This window comes from Ornithorhynchus anatinus, chromosome 2, assembly GCF_004115215.2.
Source record: "Ornithorhynchus anatinus isolate Pmale09 chromosome 2, mOrnAna1.pri.v4, whole genome shotgun sequence".
NCBI classification, from domain to species: domain Eukaryota; kingdom Metazoa; phylum Chordata; class Mammalia; order Monotremata; family Ornithorhynchidae; genus Ornithorhynchus; species Ornithorhynchus anatinus.
This window is the reverse complement of record NC_041729.1, coordinates 34,868,090-34,888,999: the sequence shown is the minus strand read 5'-3', so window position 1 is coordinate 34,888,999 and position 20,910 is coordinate 34,868,090. Positions and strand designations below refer to the sequence as shown.

Below are 20,910 nucleotides of genomic sequence, written 5' to 3'. Positions count from 1 at the left end.
TCGTTTGTCTGCGAAGGTGGGTGCGGGCATGAGAACTTTGGAGAGCTCTCCTTCTCCAGCCTCCCACCTCCTCAGACTGTGAGCCCCATGTGGGACAGGGACTCCGACGGACCTGATTATCTTGAATATTGTACTGTACTCTCCCGAGTGCTTAGTACAGTGTTCTGCCCACAATAAGTGCTCAATAAATACCAGTGATGGACTGAGTGATTGGAGAAGGAGGGGCACGGATAGGACAGGGGCATTGGGAGGAGATAAGGTAAAGCAGTGATGCAGATTGCCACCCTGGAGAAGGGCTACCTGTGGGCTTGGCCCTGGGCACCTGAGGCAAGAACTAATCATCAATCATATCTATTGAGTGATTACTGGGTGCAGAGCATTGTACTAAGCGCTTGGGAGAGTACAGTACAATCAATGATATTTATTGAGCTCTTACTTTGTGCAGAGCACTGTACTAAAGCGTTTGGGAGAGTATATCAGAATCAATCAACGGTATTTATTGAGCACTCACTGTGGGCAGAGCACCTGTGAGATTACGGTATAATCAATCAACGGTATTTATTGAGCCTTTACTGTGTGCACAGCACTGTACTAAGCACTCTGGAAAGTACAATACAACAGAGTTGGCAGATAAATTCCCTGTCTATAACAAGCTTACAGTCTAGAGTGAGAGACATTAATATAAATAATATAACAGGGTTGGTAGCCACTTTTCCTGCCCACAAGATGGCTCAGTGGAAAAGCCTGAGCTTGGGAGTCAGAGTTCATGGATTCGAATCCCGGCTCTGCCACTTGTCAGCTGTGTGACTCTGGGGAAGTCACTTAACTTCTCTATGCCTCAGTTCCCTCATCTGTCAAATGGGGATTAAGACTGTGAGCCTCACGTGGGACAACCTGATTACCCTGTGTCTACCCCAGCGCTTAGAACAGTGCTCTGCACATAGTAAGCGCTTAGCAAATACCAATATTATTATTATTGTTATTATTACACCCCAAAGAGGAATTTACGTCTAGGAGAACTCTAGGGAGTTGGCGGCAGAGGGGGCTACATGTGGCTGCTGCTGCTTTATCTAAGAATAATAATAATAACGATGGCATCTGTTAAGCGCTTACTATGTGCAAAGCACTGTTCTAAGCATTGGGGAGGATACAAGTTGATCAGATTGCCCCACTTGGGGCTCACAGTCTTAACCCCTATTTTACAGATGGAGTAACTGAGGCCCAGAGAAGTGAAGTGACTTGCCCAAAGTCACACAGCTGACAAGGGGCTGAGCCTCGATTTGAACCCGTGACCTCTGACTTCCAAGCCCAAGCTCTTTCCACTGAGCCACGCTGCTTCTCAATACACGGAGGCCTCTGTGTAGGGGCAGAGATGCATGTTGGTGCGCTTACCTCTTTGAAACTATGTGTCTACGACACTGCCCATCTGTCTGTGTGTTTATCCTGTCTGTAGAGTCTGGCTCTCTTTGTGTTTCCATCTCCTGCTCCTGTCCGTATTTCTATGCCTCCTTCCCCCCGCCCCGGCCCGCCCCCGCACACTCCCTACCCCTCATATTTCCGTCCCCTCCTCCAGTTTAAACAACGGGCTCCACTCCCTGGAAGCCCCTGCCTCGGCTTAGAGCACCAGCAAATCTGGTCACTTCGAAAATGCTTCGGGCCCCCGCAGTCCTCCTGTTCATTCCCCATGATCACAATTACAGTTTGTAATCCCACGAGGCTGGGGGGCAGAGATGCGGGGGAGAGGGAGGTGAGCGAAGGGGGAGAAAAGATGGCAGGGGCCGAGCTCGGCAGGTCCTTTGCTGCTGTGCGACAGCATCAGCCCGTCAATCCAAACCCCCTCCGTCTGTGAAGCTGCCAATCTATTTTAACGAGGATGGTGATTATTTCCGACATCCCTGCTGCTGTTTTTATTCCCTCTTGACAGCTCCATTCAATTGAAAACTTTTAAAGCACCGATAGACCATTACCCGCCTCACTAAACAGGCTCATTTTCAGAATTCCCTGGTGCCAGACTGCAGGACACGCACACTGAGTAGCTCCCACACATATTCCTCCTCCACTCTTTGCCACAATAATAATAATAATAATGATAATGTTGGTATTTGTTAAGCACTTACTATGTGCAAAGCGCTGTTCTAAGCACTGGGGGGATACAAGGTGATCAGGTTGTCCCTCAGGGGGCTTCATCCCCATTTTACAGATGAGGTAACTGAGGCCCTGGGAAGTGAAGTGACTTGCCCAAAGTCACACAGCTGACAAGTGGCGGAGCCGGGATTAGAACCCATGACCTCTGACTCCCAAGCCCATGCTCTTTCCACTGAGCCACGCTGCTTCCCAATACATGTATGTACATACACACCCACTTCCACCACCACCACCACCTTACACTCTGTCTTCCCGGTGCTGTGATCAGGCAAAGCCACCACTCCGGGGTGTGAAATGCAGTGCTGAATATCCAGCAAGTCACTCAACTTCTCTGTGCCTCAGTTACCCCACCTGCAAAAATGGGAATTAAATCTTACTCCCTCCTACTTGGAACGTGAGCCTCACATGGGTCAGGGACTGTGTCCAACCTGATTAACTTGGATCGACACCAGCGCGTAGAACAGTGCTTGGCTCAGAGCAAGAGCTTAACAAGTACCATAATAATAATAATTATTAGTGTTATTTTAACATAGGAAAAGGAAAAGCTGAGTTGAGTGGAGCAAAGTTGTGCTTCACCTCCGGAGACATAGGAGACGGAAACCATGGGTGCTCTACCAGGGGTCATCAAGGCTCACATGGGCCCGGGGCTGGTTCGTTTTGTCGGATCGCTCACGCGACAAGTGTCCCAGAGAGCATCATAAGTAGAGCAATGTAACGATGTCACCGGGCAGCACCAGGCCTCTCCAGCTAGAGCGGCAGGAGGGAAACTATGAAGCGACGGGAGGCCTTGGGGTTCTGCGAATTCCCAACTGGGCAGCCAGAGAAGGGCATTCTTGGGTCTGGCAGGGGGAGAGGGAACCAGGAGCTGGGAGAATCCCTGCTTTGCTGATGGGAAAAGGGAGAGGGTTGGATGCTGCCTTGCCCCAACAAGACTAAGCATTGCTTGCTGACACGCTTTTCCTCTCCCTCCCTCTTCATGCTCTGCCCATGGGCTTGCCACAAAAAGAGGAGGAGGCTGGGGGGAGCAGATGGACTCTGAGGGGACAGAGCAGGGCTTGCCACTTAACTGTTACCTCAAGGTATCCCAGTCAGTCAGTCAGTCGGTGCTTTTCCATCATGTTGCCTCCTGTTGGCTTCTGCTCAGGCTCACCTGCACGTGTTCATCTGCCTATCCTGGCTTGGGGAATCAAGGTTGAGCGCAGTGCAGGGCTCCAGGCTAAGCTCTATGTTCCTCCTAAGCAAACCTTCTTACTCACGCCTGCTTGCTCTCTCCTCTCCCGCCCCCAGCCTTTCCTGACTGTAACTCTATCCCCTTTCAGATCCCCCAGACCACCGCTCTCCTGGGCCTCAAACCCCACTGAAGACGCCTTTCCCTGTCCTTGGCTCTGGGTATTTCAGCAGCGGTGGCACTATGGGTGGCGGTGGGAGTTTGGGTGAGGTGGAACAGGAACTCCAGGCTGGGATGGGGGTGGGAGAGAGGGTCGGGGGTGGGAAGCGGTGGTGGGAGCGGCACGGGTAGCGGTGGGAGACTGGAGGTGGGGAAGCCGGAACTCCAGGCCGGGAGGGGGTGAGGGGTGGGAGGTGGAAGCAGGGAGCACCATCTCACATGACTTATGGTGGCAGCTGAATCGGGTGGCACAGGGACAGGGCGTGTCAGTAGTTTAGCTTGACTTCCCTGAAGCAGTGACTTGAATGTACCTTCAGATGGTGGCAATGGGGCTTCTGAATCCTGGAGTAGACACACGCAAATTGGGTTGGACACAGTCCATCTCCCACATAGGGCTCAGTTTTAGTCCCCATTCTACAGATGAAGGAACTGAGGCACAGAGAAGTGAAGTGACTTGCCCAAGGTCACACAGCAGACGAGTGGAGGAGCCGGGATTCAATCCCAGATTCTTCTGACTCCCGGGTCCGTACTCTATCCACTAAGGCACACTGCTTCAGTTTCTAGCCCTGGTTTTTTCTCAATAGCTAGCCCCACGTGGCCGATCTCCGATGGTATGGCTGCAAGGGGAAATTTTCAGCTGACTCCATAAACTGCACAGTGCTTTGTACCCAATAAGTGCTCAATAAATACCACCGATTGATCAACTGATTTATTGAAGAGAAGCAGCGTGGAATAGTAAATAGAGCACGGGCCTGGGAGTCAGAGGATCTGAGATCTAATCCCGGCTCTGCCACTTGTCAGCTGTGTGACTGAGGGCAAGTCACATAACTTCTCTGTGCCTCAGTTACCTCATCTGTAAAATGGGGATTGACTGTGAGCCTCACGTGGGACAACCTGATTACTCTGTATCTCCCCCAGCGCTTAGAACAGTGCTCTGCACATAGTGAGCACTTAACAAACACCAACATTATTATTCACTTCTCTGAGCTTCAGTTACCTCATCTGTAAAATGGGGATTAAGACATGAGCCCCATGCAGTACGACTGTGTCTAACCAGATAACCTTGTATCTATCTCAGCACTTAGTAGAGTGCTTGGAACATAGTAAGCACTTAATAAACACCTTAAAAAAAATTGATTGATGTTCTCCTGCTATACCCATGCACCTCTCTCAAGCCACCTCTCATCCTAGGTTAGGAATGGCCAGTTTCAATATTGAGAATTTGAGAATTTGGACACCAAAGATCCAATGGCTGAATGATTTCAGAAATTATTTTTTTATGCAGTTTAAACCTTACATGAAAGAACTTAACTCATTCTGCTAAATTTTCTCCAGGTATTCATTCACAAACTTTTCTGGGACAGCGGGGAAAGGCCCTGAAAGAAGAGACAATCTCATACAGTCAGGACACCTGGCAGGCTTTTCCATACCCATACATTCTGGACCTCTGTCTGAAAAACTGAGTCCAGGTAGAAGTCTTCTAAAAGGAATGGAAAATATGCTCTGAAATAGAACAAACCAAAAAGTTTAACTAGCTGAGGACAGTGTAGGTGGTCTAGGAAGCTCTTGAAAGGAGTGTTACATAAACTGAGCATTTTTATTTGTTTGGTTTTTTTTGGTATAAATGCAGGAGCAAGCGAGAGGATGAAGCTGGGATCACTTTCCTATCCCCCAGCACTTATGTAAATATTTGTAATTTACTTATTTATTCGTATTAATGTCTGTGTCCCTCTCTAAACAGTAAGCTCATTGTGGGCAGGGAATGTGTCTGTTTAGTGTTATATTGTACTCTCCCAAGCTCTTAGTACAGTGCTTTACACACAGTAAATACTCAATAAATAGGAATAAATGAATGAAAGTGCTAACTGGCCAAAGGGTGCTCAAATGCAGCATGAACTCCTAATACTGCAGTGGCTACCAAGTGAGGAAATCAATCAGTCAGTGGTACTTATAGAGCATTTACGGTGTTCAGAACACTGTACAAAGCGCTTGGGAGAATACGATACAACAGACTTAGCAGACATTTTCCCTGCCCACAGTGAGATGAGGGTTTTGTACTAAGGCAGCTGAACAGAACAGGATTTTGCCCAGTTCAGTGTCTTCCAATGTCACCAAGCGGTCATTTTGAACCTCTTCGCTTCACCTGCAGAGCCTTCTGCATTGCCTGGGTCAACTGTTTCTGTGATTTTCAGTTCATTAGGTCACTACTCGTGCTTCCCTTTTTCTGCCCATCCTGGTTTGTGATTGCTGATCCAAGGCCAAGGGAAGTGAGGGGAAAATGGAGTGGAAATTCAGGAAGCAGCATGGGCTAGTGGAAAGAGTTCAGGCCAAGGAGTCAGAGGCCCTGGGTTCTAATACCAGCTCTGTCACTTGTCTGCTGGGAGACCTTGGGGAAGTCACTTCACTTCTCTGGGCCTCAGTTACCTCCCCTGTAAAATGGTGATTAAGACTGTGGGATGTGGACTGTGTCCAAAATGATGAGGTTGTATTTATCCCAATTCTTCTTATTATTAGTAATACTACTACTACTATTAATGATTGTCATATTTTTAAGTGCTTACTATGTGCCAGACACTATACTAAGTGCTGGGGTAGATACAAGGTAATCAGGTTGGACACAGTCCCTGTCCCACATATGGCTCACAGTCTTAATCCCCATTTTACAGATGAGGGAACTGAGGCACAGAGAAGTGAAGTGACTTGCCCAAGGTCATCTTAAAGATAAGTGGCGAAGCCAGGATTAGAACCCAGATCCTTCTAACTCCTAGGCCCGTGCTCTATCCACTAGGCCATGCTGCTTAGCATAGTGCCTGGCACATAGTAAGTATTTAATAAATCCCATAAAATAAAATTTACAAAAAAGATTGTGGCGGGGGGGGAGGGGCGAGACAGGGGAAAGGGGGAGGGCAAGAATCACAGCAGTTAGTCAATCAATCAATGGCATTTACTGAGCATCTATGAAGTGCTAAACACTGGGGAGGATGCACCAGACACAAGTCACACATTCCCTGCCTCAAGTTGTTTAGGATCCAAGAGATTTGGCAACAGGGATGATGAAGAACTTGAAAGGGGTGACCTGGGCCCCCAACTCATGGGCCGAGGCTAGCACCCCGAAAGGGAACACTTGGCATGCCGGCTCCAGAACTGTCAGAGTTTGTGGCAAATTGGTTATAATTTGGGAATGCTCTGACAGGAATGTTGTTTCAAGCACTATCGGCATATCGATCAATGATATTTATTGAGGCTTACTGAGTGCAGAACACTGAACTAAGTGCTTTGGAGAATACATAAAAAAAGAACTGGAAGACATGGGGCTTTCAGTCTAGAGGATGCATCCACTCTCTTCTCCCGCTACATTCCAACTCATGCTCTGTTACTCTAGCCGACTGAGCTCCGTGGGAAAGTGACTGTTGCTTGTATCCTCCCCAGCGCTTAGAACAGTGCCTGGCACATAGCAAGCGCTTAACAAATACCATTATTATTGTTATTATTCTCATTACTATTATTATCATCACTGTCCCTCATTTTCATTTCTCCACCTTCTTCCTGCCTGGAGTTCCCTCACTGCTACAATTCCACCACACCCAGCTCTCTCCATTTTCAAAGCCCTTGTGAAATCACATGTCCCCTAGGAGGCCTTCCCCGTTTAATTTCTCTTCTCCTCAGGTTACATCCTCCCAGCAGGTACCACCCCAACATTTCTGCACCAACTAAGCACATATGTACCCCAAACCACGTGGAGTCCTCGGAGCCTACCTCGGCGCTCATTCCCGACTCCTCGCTGCCTTTCATTTCTCACTCTGAGTCTACTGTCAAGTCTTGCCAGTTTCCCTCTGGGCATCTCGGGGATCTGCCCCTTCTTCTCCACTAAAACAGTTACCCCTTTCATTCAATCACATTTATTGAGCGCTTAGTGTGTGCAAACCTTTGTACTAAGGGCTCACTAACCCCTCTGGTTTAAGTTCTGGTCATAACACCTTTAGATTATTATATCATCCTCCTCGCTGGCCTCTGTGCCTCCAGCCTCACTCCATCCAATCTACACCACACACTGCTGAATGGATCAACCTGAAGCTTCACTTGGCACACATCTCTCCTTTCTTCAAAACCCTCCACTGGCTCCCCGTAGCCCTTTCAAAACCTCTTTGCACTGGGCTTCAAGGCTCTTCACCAACTGACCTCTCCTTATGTGTCAGCTCACTTCACCAGCTACATCCCCAGCTTGACCACTCCACCTTCCCAAACCCTGTTTCCTGAAATGTAGAAACCAATGTGCCTGGAATGGGCCAGAGAAGCAGTGTGGCCTGGTGGATAGGGCATGGCCCTGGGAGTTAGAAGGACTTGGGATTTTTGGTTTGGGATTTTTTTATGGTATTTGTTAAGTGCTTATTATATGCCAGGGACTGGACTAAGCGCTGGGATAGATACCAGCTAATCAGGTCCCTGTCCCACACTGGGCTCACAACCTTAATCCCCAGATGAACTAACCAAGGCAAACAGAAGTGAAGTGACTTGCACAACGTCACACAACAGAACCGTGGCAGAGGCAGGATTGGAATCCAGATCCTTCTGACTCCCAGGCCCATGTTCTATCCACTATGTTCTAAGCCAGGCTCCACCGCTTGTCTGCTGTATGACCTTAACTTCCCTGTGCCGTTTGTCATGAACTGTGTCTGATTTGATTAGCTTAACTACCCCAGGAGCTTAATTAATTAGCTTAATTACCCCAGGAGCTTAGTACAGTTCCTGGAACATAGTAAGTGCTTAACAAATACCATTAAGAAAAAAGAAGTCCCTGCACCTCCATAGGCTCCTGACTCACTCTATTCCCACAGAGGGACTGGGGCAGAGGAGAGATTAACCCAGGAGTTGTGAGAATGCTTTGAGTTTTGAGGAAGAAAAGTTCAAAACCAGTCTAATAATGCATTAACATGATTAGGTCCTCTAGTTCTGCTGTTTACATTAAAGACGCACCATCTCCGGGATGAGACACCATGCATGCCATGCCCTTGGCTTTTCCATAATCACATTTCCACTAGAGCCTGGGCCACTACAGCACAAGCTGTCAGGGAAATCTATGAAGCTGTTTGCGATCTGAAAATGGGATTCGGCTAAACATCGCCGCATCATCTCAATCACAAGCACGCAGGAGGGGAGTGGGAAGACAGACAGATGGAGCCCCTCTGTTGAAATATTCACTAAGCAGTAATGGCGGGGAATCGATGTCTTAATGACAAAAGGAAGCACCAGACTCAGAAATGCCAAATCAGAATAAGCGAATTCTCCCCCATTCTTCAGAGATACAGAGTGTTCTGTTGAGTGAGTCCTGCCATTCTACATTTGAAGGATGCAATTTAATCGATGGAGAGGCTTAGATCACAGTTTTCGGGTGCGGTAGCCAAAAAACTTCCAGCAGAAAAAGTGGAATTGAACAAAACAGCTCGATCCCAAACCCGACAGAGGAGTCTGTTCTGAGTCCCGGGATGGAGTTCAGACAGGTCTCTTCCACCTACCAGGGTGCCAACCAAAAATGCTAAGGATTATAAACTCTTCTCCTACTCCATGAAGAGGAATGTCCGTTGCTCTGGGCTTGAATCCAAATGGATCAAATAGTCCATCTAGTTCAGAGGGGTCTGAGGAATCTGGGACCTTTAGACAATGGAGGCAGATTTCCCCTCTTTTGCTTGATCTGTCAACCTCACCATCGAGAAATTACTTTTGGAGGAACTGTTGAGAAGCAGCTTTGCCTAACGGACAGAGCAAAGGCCTGGGAGTCAGAAGGACCTGGGTTCTAAATCCAGCTCTGCCACTTGTCTGCTGTGTGACCTTGGGCAAGTCACTTCACTTCTCTGTGCCTCAGTTACCTCATCTGTCAAATGGGGATTAAGACTGTGAGCCCCATGTGGGATAGGGACTACTTCCAACCTGATTAACTTGCACCTACCCCAGCACTTAGTTCAATGCCTGGCCCTTAATAAGTGCTTAGCAAATACCATGAAAAAAATAATCAATCATATTTATTGAGCACTTACTACCTGCAGAGCACTGAACTAAGTGCTTGATAGAGTAATGATGGTCATGGTATTTTTTAAGTGCTTACTATGTGCCAGACACTGTACTTTGTGCAGGAGTGAATACAAGCAAATCTGGTTTGACACAGTCCCTGTCCCACATGGGACTCACAGTCTCAATCCCCATTTTACCAATGAGGTAACTGAGGCACAGAGAAGTTAAGGGACTTGCCCAAGGCCACACAGCAGACAAATGGTGGAGCCATTGGTAGATACGTTTCCTACCTACAACAAGCTTATGATCTAGAGAAGGACAGAGGTTTGGTCTTCCATGTGAACTGCTAGCCAATAAATGGCAGGGTTTGCTTGATTTGCTTGGTTCCCAAACCCCAGGATATGAACCCACACAGAGCAGACAGAAGGACTCACGGGACTTGGTAACTACTGAATGCAAGACTGCGGGACGATCCTTGTGGACGTCGGAGTTCAACTGTGTTGAGTATTAGTAAAACGTGTCTTTCTGAGAGGATGGGAGGGGAAAGAATCTGGAGGCCTATAAGTTAAAAAAAGGCATGTCTCAAAATAAAAGCAAAACAGCCACTTCTCCAGCTCCTTTTCTAATCACCAAACATGATTACAGCCTCTAAATCGCACTCCCATTGCAGCTCTCAGCCTTCACTTCAGACTTTTGAAAGATCGATTTTTATTGATTTTTGTATTCTCCCTTCTATAAATCTTGTATGTTCAGAATACAGGGAAGGCTCAACAGCCTATGCTCCCTTGAATATACTTGTCGCAAGTCCTAGACAACAGGACACGCTTGATTCTTACCCACCATCCCCCTCAAATCCCTAGATGGCTCCTGACGGTGGTATAAACATAATGATCCCAGCCTCTATTTAAAATTACAGTGATTTCCTCATTATCCACAATCATGAAAAGCAAACTCCGGGAAGTAGCTTGGCTCTGGGCAAACTAATAGGGGGAGACGGGTCTGGGTTCTATCTGGGCAATGCACGTCAATAATGATAATAATTATGGTACTTGTTAAGCATTTACTATGTTCCTAGCACTGTTCTAAGCACTGGGGTAGATAAAAGTTAATCAGGTTGGACACAGTCCCTCCCCCACATGGGGCTCACGCTTTTAATCCCCATTTTACAGATGAGGCAGAGGAGGCTCAGAGAAGTTAAGTGACTTGCTCAAGGTCACACAGCAAACACGTGGCAGAGCCGGGATTGAAATTCAGGTCCTTCTGACTCCCAGGCCCATGCTCTTTCCACTAATCCATGCTGCTTCTCAATGCCCCTGGGTCCAGGGGCAACTGTTAGAGACAGTGGATGCTTCAGCTACCAAGTCTGAGGTTGGAAGGCAGGCTTCCGCTAGTGGGAGTTTAATGATTTGCTACAGATAATCCATAAAGAATTGATTGTATTTCAATTTCTCTGGCTCTGTACTCCTGTTCAGGTAAGAGAGCCGGAAAATAATTGGAAATTCGTTTGCTGCCGAAAAGACTGATTAAATTCATCCTAATACTCTGGAGTTGCTGCTTGTTGCAGCCGTAATCCTCTCCTCAAGGTAGGAGGCAAGCTTCTGGTGATTGTCTTTAAAGCTCCGTGACATCCCTTATCTGCCCGATACATCAATGCAAGAACTCAAATGGAAGTTCAAAGTAGTGAAAGAACAAACTAAAAAATCCTGATTGATTCAGGGAGACCAGAAGAAAAGTTTAGTTTTCAAGAATCTTTTAGAACAAGTGAACCGTCCAATGCCTAAGGTGGCCATTCAACTAGTTTCATCCCACAGATCTTGGTATTCAGCCAGTCTAACCCTGCTCGGCATGGCCACAGCACCAGATGGCTTTTTGTTGCCTATTCTTTTCTGTTTTTTGGTGTGTGTGGGGTATTTGTTAAACACTTACTATATTCCAGGCACTGATCTAAGTGCTGGGGTAGGTACAAGACAATCTGGCTGGACAAAGTCCCTCTCCCACATGGGTCTCAAAGTCTTAATCCTCATTTTACAGATGAGGGAACTGAGGCACAGAGAAGTGAAGTGACTTGTTACTACGTGCCAGGTCCTGTAATAATAATGTTGGTATTTGTTAAGCGCTTACTATGTGCAGAGCACTGTTCTAAGTGCTGGGGTAGATACAGGCTAATCAGGTGGTCCCACATGAGGCTCACAGTCTTAATCCCCATTTTCCAGATGAGGTAATTGAGGCCCAGAGAAGTTCCTGTACTAAGAGGTGGGAGTAAATACATGCTAATCAGGTTGGACACAGTCCCATGTCCCACAGGGGACTCACAGTCTTAATCCTCAGATGAGGTAAGTGAGGAACAGAGAAATGAAGTCACTTGCCCAAGGTCACACAGGAGGCAAGGTCACACGGCAGACAAGTGGCAGTGCTGGGATTAGAATCCAGGTCCTTCTGACTCCCAGGCTTGGGCTCTATCCACTAGACCACACGGCTTAAGCCTGCAGCCTCCCTCCGCCTTGGTTCCTGTAGCAAAATTCCCTCCTGCCCCCTCTCGTAAGCTCGTGTGGGCAGGGAATGTGTCTGTTCATTGTTATATTGTACTTTCCCAAGCTCTTAGTACAGTGCTGAGCACACAGTAAGTGCTCAAAAAATATGACTGAATGAACGAACGAAAGCCTCCAAAACAGCGCCCGTGCTTGGAGGGAAGAGGGAAGGGAACGCAACAGCTTTCGAGCAAGTAAGGGAATGAAGAGAAATGCTCTCAAGGTTGGGATGTGACATTACGTCGCTTGCCTAACATAACACATGTGTGTCCCAGTGCCTGGTATCTGGGAAGGAACTGTCAGTAGCTACACTTCTGGTGCCTGAACTATTCCTCTGACTCAAAGTCTGCTGCAAAGAGCCAAATGCCAGGGAGAAGTCGGAAAGAAAAACGGCAGATGCTACAAGAAAGAGTCCAGGGGGTGGGAGAAATGGAAGACCTGGGAAAAAATCATGGAAAAGGATTCTCTTCTATCTACCCCACTGCTTAGTACGGTGCTTGGCATAAAGTAAGGTCTTAACAAATACCACATTTTTAATTATTGCTATTCAGGGGAATTGTAACACCAAGAAAAACTGACAAATCATCTGGGAAGCTAGGGAGATGCCCCTCTTCAATCTTTTCCATTTCTTCTCTCCTCTGCTCCACACATAATAGAGACAGTATCTCATGAACAGAGTTAGAACTTCACGTGCCCCTTTTTACTGTTTATTGTGGTGCCCAGGGGCAGCTCATGGGGCAGGCCACCCCAGGTGGGAATCTGGGTAACTTGCTTTCCAGGAGCCTGATAATGAATAACTGTGGTCTTTCTTAAGCGTTTACTATGTACCAAGCACTGTACTAAGGACTAGCGTAGAAACAAGATAATCAGGTCAGTCTCAGGCCCTGCCCTTCATGGAGCTCACAGTCTAAGTCAGAGGCGGAAGAGAATTTGAGTCCTCATTTTACAGATGAGAACGCTGAAGCCCAGAGAGGTTAAGTGACTTGTCCCAGGTGACACAGCAGGAAAGTAGTGACTGACTCCCAGACGTGGGTTCTTTCACCTAGGTCACACTGACTCCCACAGATGCTATCAGGAGACCTGGGAATCCTTCATCCCTGTACTGCCCTCCCACTCAATCCAAACCACAGGGTACTCGTCTACCAACTCTGTTGTACTGCACTTTCCCAAGAGCTTAGTAGAGTGTTCTGCACATGGTAAGTGCTCAATAAGTACCACTGATTGGTTGATTGATTTGCAGCCACTGACAGATGCAGCAAGGCCTAGTAGATAGAACACGGGCCTGGGAATCAGAAGGACCTGGGTGCTAATCCTGACTCCGCCACTTGCCAGCTCTGTGACCTTGGGTCAGTCACTTCACTTCCTCTGTGCCTCACCTCATCTGAGGATTAAGACTGTGAATCTCCTGTGGGACATGGGACTGTGTCCAACCTGATTAGCATGTATTTACCCCACCTCTTAGTACAGGGCCTGGCACATAGTCAGCACTTTGAAAATACCCTAAAAAACCCTAAAAAACTAATAGGATACTTAACTGCCAGGGACTGAACCTCGCTGGTGCTCTCCAAGGACTCTGGCACTGTGCTCTACATTGCCCGGGCAGAGTTAACCCCAAGTCTAGTTTTAATTATAAGACGGTTCACGGCACTGGCAACTGCAGCCCCCTCCCTGTTTTCCACTCTCTGAACAACACTGCCTGTGGGACCACTCTGCCGTTTTCTACACATTAAGCAGAGGCATGTTTCCACAGAAGATTTGGGCTGTACGTGCTGTTATTATATTATCACATACAGACTCCTGCCACTGAGCTCAATTTCTGGAAGTGAGGGGGAGGAAAGGATTAGAAACTTTGCTGCAGTACTGAGTTCCTGCAACGTGACGTCCAAGCACGGAAAGAGGCTGAGGATTTTGAGCCACTTTGACGACGGCAAATCTCGAGCCCCTAATTATTCTCCGGCAAGAAGCTTTGGCGCACAGATAAATTTCGCAGGTGGGGCTAGGGTCAGAAGGGCTTCTTTATACCTGGGATACCTGACTCCTCATGACTCTGCCACAGCTCCCTCCCTTCTTTTTATTTTTTTTTTTGGTTTACAATATTTGTTAAGCAGTTACTATGTGGCAGACACTGGATTAAGCGTTGCGTAGATACAAGGTAATCAGGTTGGACATGGTCCCTGTCGCACATGGGGCTCACAGTCTTAGTCCCCATTTTACAGATGGGATAACTGAGGTAGAGAGAAGTGAAGTGATTCACCCAAGGTCACACAGCAGATGACTGGAAGAGCTGAGATGGGATCGAAGTTCCCTGGCCTAACCAAACCCATACCAATTTTCCACAGTCCTTCCTGACCCCGCTGAGGGCCGGAGAACAGATCCAGAGCCTTGTTAGGCCCAATTCTGACTTTAGACTGTGAGCCTCTAGACTCTCACAGTCTTTAGGCTGTGAGACTGTTGTGGACAGGGAATGCCTCTCTTTATTGCTGTACTGTACTTTCCCAAGCGCTTAGTACAGTGCTCTGCACACAGTAAGCACTCAATAAATACGACTGAATGATTGAATGAATGAACTCTGACCAACACTGCCATACTGCCCCTAGGCAAACACTCCCAAAGGAAATCCTGCCTAAACATCTGGACCCATTTCTAAGGCTAAGGGGAAGTGAACTTGGGAACTCTGCTCTGTAGTGTGTTGGGCAGAAATGGAGCCTCAATCGATCACTGGTATCTACTGAGCTCTTACTATGTGCAGAACACTATACTAAGTGCTTTGGAGAGTACAATTACAGTTGAATTAGCAGACACATTTCCTCACAGTGTAGACGGGGGCTTAAAAATAACAACAGGTGAGGACTCTCAACACCCTCACCCTTCTAAGTCGTCTGTACCCTTGTATCTGCACTTGATATTCACCCCACTCTCTGCCCCACAACCCTTATGTACATATATGTAACATTTATTTATATTAATGCCTGTCTCCCACCTCTAGACTGCAAGCTCAGTGTGGGGAAGGAACGTGTCTACCAATTCAGCTATACTGTATTCTCCCAAGTGCTCAGTACAGAGTTCTGCACAAAGTAAGCGCTCAATAAACTGGAGTGATTGACTGTCACCTCTCTAAAGCCTTGTTCAATAGACCAACCCACTGTGGGGCCTGCAGAGTGATAGACTTCCTCTGATTCTACACCAGAGGTTCACCTTACACCAAAACAATTTCCAAACTCGACCCCCTTTTTCAACTAGGGATTTCAGCCGACCTGATCAGGAAGAGGGCAGTTTATCAGATTAGTTAGTCTTGATAGTAGAAGTAGTAACTATCACAGCTAACATCTGTTAAATAGTAGTATTTATTAATTGCTTACTGTGAGCAGAGCATTGGACTAAGTACTAGGAAAACACAGAGTTGCGAATGAGACATGGTTCCTGTCCTTTAGGAGATGGAGAAGGAAGGGGCGGGCTTGGGGGAAAACAATCTTGATTGTTGCTTTTGGATTTAAACGGTGACCAGCGGAATGTAGGCTGAGCCACTCCTAACCTCCCACTCCCTCCTCTGCGGGACAGCGAGCCTCCTGACTTGAAACAGAATGATTTACTTACAATGCAATGGGGCCTGGCTGCCTCCTACGTGCAGATCATTTGCAGAAGTTTCTTTGTCTCTAAAGGGAGCTAGATTTATTACGATCTCAGCTCAAGATGGGATGAGACTGCTCACTGAATCTTTCCACTTTCCTGGCCCCGTCTCCCCTAAACCTGGAATTAGAAGCAACCGAGATGGAATTTGGCTGAAAAACACTTCAAATTGGAAGGCTCGAGCAACTTTCCCCGACTGACCCAGGTGACCGAAAGAAGCAACGTCAACTTTGACCACAATCGAGACCTTTAAATGCTTATTGGGTAGGGGAGATAGGGCAAACTGAGTAGACTCCCTGCAGTTTACGTAAGAGGCAATGCTGGCAGAGGCTGAATTTGAAGAATAGCTGAGGTTAGAGGGGAGCCAGGAATCCTGAGTTCTCATCCTAGCTTCGCTCGTGGCCATCTCTCTGCCTCTCTCTCCATTTTCTCCCAAACGGGGGCAAGTCGGGTCAGCCTACCTCCCAGGGAGGGGCACGTGTGTGTAAAGGGCAGGTTTGGGAGGCCAGTTCAAAGAGGGCGAGGGAAGAGATGCTCTGCAGCAGGCTAGAAACTGAGGCATCACAAGGAGAGTTCAGTATAAAGAACATTGGCCATGTTATTTCCTTGGATAAATCTCCCATCAAAAAGAGCAGGAAAAGGGTAGACCTTGGGACCATCTGGGTTTGGGGAAGGCCAAATGACACTACTTAGAATATCAAAGTCTCTGCCACAACCCTGTGAGGTCAGTCAATAATAGCTGACCCATTTTACGGATGAAGAAACTGAGGCCTGGGGTCCCCCATCAGCTGAATGATGGGACCAGGTTTGGCCCGTCAATATGTACCCAGCCCATTGGGCACTCTCAGGCAATAGGGAGTCATGCCGTCTTCTATTACAAATTCCTTTAGCTGAGGACAAGGGGGTTTTCAAGAATTAGCACGACGCAGAAGCTCACCAATAGGACCTGAGGAAGTTAAGTAGCAGGATGGTAATGCCCAGGCAGTAACAGGCCTTGTACGGAGAGCCGAAGGCTTTGCTCAAGCTGCGGGTTTTGTGCTCCCATCTTGCAACCTAAATGGGACCAAAGAAAAACCAAATAAGAAAAATTCAGAAGGTATTTGAGAAATTCAATCATACAGTTTTGGCCCAGAAGGCCTGGCTGAGTCTTCAGAATAATAAAAAATAAAGTGTAGGACCCAGCGTGGGTAGTAGGCATGGAAGTTGTGGTTCATGGCTTAAGAGCTGCGTATTCATAGTCACACACCCCATTTCCTTGGCTCTCCCAAGGAGAGAGGGGAAACTGAAGCTCAGAGAGCTGGCCTGGGGCTCACAGCATTAGCCGCTCAACTCCAGCTTCCGTCCACGTTCACACTCTCTTCCCTGGGATAACCTCATCTGTGCAGGTTTTCTGGACATATCAGCAGTGCTTAGTACACTGCTTTGCACACAATAAGTGCTCAGTAAATACAATTGAATGAATGAATCAGAACCCTAATTGTATAAACTAGCTGGGTCCAAGGGCATTTAAGAAAGTCAAAAATGTGAATATCCAGATTGGGTTTGGCTATCTTAGTCATAGAGTGCACGACTGTGTTCACATAGCCACACCTTTCCTATTGTCCAAGAGGGGGTTGGCTCAGACATTTTTTTAACGTTAATTTATTAAGCACTTACTATGTGCCAGGCACTGTACAGGGCTCTTTCGTTTTTATGGTACTTATTCATAAGAGCCCCACATAGGGCTCACAGTCTTAATCCCCATTTTACAGATGAGGTAACCGAGGTGCAGAGAAGTTAAGTGACTCTTCCAAGGTCACACAGCAGTCAAATGGCAGAGCTGCGATTAGAACCCAGGTCCTTATGACTCTCAGGCTGCTCCATCCACTAGGCCAAGCTGCTTCTTAGTTAAATGGTCCATTTGGATAGCAGGCTTTCTCCTGAACCATGTTTCCCAGATCCAGCCAAGGCCCCAGGATGAAGTGACTTTCTTTGGGGACTAGGTCACCCTTTGAGCGGGGAGTCCCAGCTCTGCGATTTGGGGGCCCATTGCTTTGGCATCAGTGGGAGGACGGGAAAGGTTTTAAGGCAATAAACTGACTAAGCACGGTGCAGCTGGTTGAGATAAAAAAGTAACACCTCCTTCCTGCAACCCAGATGACTTGCTCCTAGCCCACATTGACCAGTGGGAGGTCAATGGGGGTGGAAGAGGCAAACAGTGTGGCGCCTAAGACAAAAAGCACAGGCCTGGGAGTCGGAGGATTTATGATTCTCTTTATCTTGGTATTTAAGCCAGACTACTTCTTTTGTTCTGTTTTGTTTTGCTGTCTCCCCCGTTTAGACTATGAGCCCATTATTGGACAAGGATTGTCTCCATCTGTTGCCGGATTGTACAATCCAAGAGCTTAGTACAATGCTCTGCACATAGTAAACGCTCAGTAAATATGACTGAATGAATGAATGAAAGGATCTGGGTTCTAGTCGCGACTCTGCCAGTTGCCTGCTGTGTGACCACTTCGCTTCTCTGGACCTCAGCTTCCCCAACTGTAAAATGAGGATGAAATACTTTTTCTCCCTCCTTCTCAGACTATGAGCCTCAAGTGGAACAGGGGCTGCATCCAACCTGATTAGCTTTTAACTACTCCAGGGCTTAGAACAGTGCTTCACCCACAGTAAGCGCTTAACAAATACGGCCTGATTCTCCTGCCGTTAGGCTCTCCTCCCATCTGCACAGTTGGAACAGGAGAACAAGGGAGGTTTTAAGAAGGCTTGTGAGGGGAGGTTCACCCAGTCCAGATCCAAGGACACCAGACATATTTGAGTCCTGCTTCAGGAAGAAAGAGAGCCTCCACGACCAGAGCCATGGCTGTTCCCCAGGATTCCTCCTTTTTTAAAAATATTTAAGTGCTTCCTATGTGTGCGGCACTGTACTAAGCGCTGGGGTAGACACAAGCTAATCACCTCAGACACAGTCCTTGTCCCACATGGGGATGGCAGTCTTAATCCCCAAGGCCCAGAGAAGTTAAGTGACTTGGCCACAGTCACACAGCAGACAAGTGGTAGACCCAGCATTAGAACCCAGGTCCTTCTGACTCCCAGGCCCATGCTCTATCCACTAGGCCACGCTGCTTTTGGCTCCACCTCTTGGTCAGGCCTCGATCCCGCTACCTACTTTAGTGCAACTATCACAGAACTAGAAGCACAGGTGTGGGAGAGGGAGGAAGAAAGGGCGACATGACCCTGGACTCTCAGAGCCTCTGGCCCTGCTCCTCCTCGGCTGCCCATTCGGAGACTGCCTGCATCAATAAGGGCAAAGGCAAACCACTGCAAGACAATTCAGTCCTCGAGTCATCATTCAAGCCTGAATCCCCGTAATGCCGCAGCACCACGCAGGTGGCAGGATGCCCAGGTAAGGGTCAGGAGGTCAGAGCTACACATGAGCAGCCTAGGGTCTGCTTCCCTGACCGAGCCTGCCAACGTCAAGACAGATGAAGCCGCCAGACCGCGACCCTATGGATTCCAATTAAAACTCATTTCCTTGCATGTAATCAAGCAGAAAAGTGATTTGCTGCTTCACGTGTAGCCCATAATTCATTCCAGGGACATGGATTTTCATCCCCAAAGGGTGCTGGCTCAGCAGGTCAAATTCCAATGAGCTCACCTAAGCTATAGATTTTCCCTGTTTTGTGCCGCGGCGGTAACATTTTGTGTGGAGAGTCAGCTGGGCATAGGCTGGCTGGGAAAATCCTCATCCATCTTTCCAAATCCCCTTGGCTTCTCCCAGCACATGGAGCCAGGGCATCCCAATGGCTGAAGCCAAAGAAGAGGTCTGCTTCAGTGGCTTTCCCAGCTACCAACAGGTAAAAGGAAACCAGCGCTAAAGTTGGTAATGTCGGTCAGTCCGTCAAACGTATTTATCTAGAGAAGCAGCGTGGCTTAGTGGAAAGAGCACGGGCTTGGGAGTCAGAAGAGGTCGGGGGTTCTAATCTTGGCTCCGCCATTTGTCGGCTGGATGACCTTGGGTAAGTCACTTAACTTCTCTGGGCCTCAGTTACCTCATCTGTAAAAATGGAGGTTAAAAAATGTGAGCCCCACATGGGACACTCTGATTACCCTCTGTCTACCCCAGCACTTAGAACAGTGCTCAGCACATAGTAAGCACTTAACAAATACCATAATAATAATTAATTGAGCACTTACTGTGTGCAGAGTACTGTACTAAGTGCTCGGGAGAGTACAATGTAACAATATAACAGATACAGTCCATGTCCACAGCAAACCTAGGGTCTAGAGGGGAAGCCAGAGATGAATATAAATAAATAAATTACAGATACTTACCTAAGTGCTATGGGGCTGGGAGGGGGATGAATAAAGGGAGCAAGTCAGAGCGACACAGAAAAGGAGTGGGAGAAGAGGAAGGTTCTGGGTCTTCTATGGGAAATGTATTCCTCTCACAGGGAAATGGGAGAGAAATCAAAACCAGGGAGAAGAGAGGCTGGAAATGGTTGTGGGAGTAGTGCTAGCAAATCTCGATTATTTGGGAGCCGGATGGTTCCAGCAGTGGCTTTACTAGGATTATCTTTCTTCATACCATTCCTGGCCCTGGGGCCATCTTTCTCCTTGGCATCTCCTCTACCAGAAGTTGTTTATGGGTAGAGAGGAGTAGGGACATGCCACAGGGCTCAAAATGAGCAGTTCTCATTCGTTCATTCATTCAATTATATTTACTGAGCACTTACTGTGCAGAGCATTGTACTAAGCACTTGGAAGAGTATGATACAACAATGAACGGACACATTCCCTGCCCACAACGAGCTTAAAGTATAGAGAGGGGGAGATAGACAATAATAGAAAAAAGGACAGATTTGTACACAAGTTCTGAGGGGCTGGAGGGTGGGGGGGGGAGAACAGAGGGAAGTAAGTCAGGGAGATGCAGAATGCTTTCTCAGTATCAATCGATCGATGATATTTTTTGAGTGCTTACTGTGAGCATAACACTATAGAATACAACAGCGTTGGTAGAAAACTTCCCTGCCCACAACGGTGTAGTCTAGAGAGTGTACTGGCTCTCCCCACCCCTCAGACTGAGAGCTCCATGTGGGACAGGGACTGTAACCAACCTGATTACCTTGAATCTCCTTAGTGCTTAATATAGTGCTTGGCATGTAGTAAGCGCTTAACAAATACCACTATTATTATTATCATTGTTATAATAATAATCTGGACAAATCCTGGGTG

The 20,910-nt window shown here is 47.5% G+C and overlaps 1 protein-coding gene across 5 annotated transcripts in view; it reads right to left on the bottom strand.

The window, feature by feature from the left end:
- Nucleotides 1-20,910, bottom strand: part of PEMT (phosphatidylethanolamine N-methyltransferase) — a 157,237-nt gene that overhangs the window by 48,525 nt on the left and 87,802 nt on the right. For all 5 annotated transcript variants that reach the window (XM_007656627.4, XM_007656632.4, XM_007656619.4 and 2 more), the window contains exon 3: nt 16,631-16,746. In XM_007656627.4, coding sequence (XP_007654817.1) covers nt 16,631-16,746 — 116 coding nt within the window. The remainder of the gene's footprint in view (nt 1-16,630; nt 16,747-20,910) is intronic.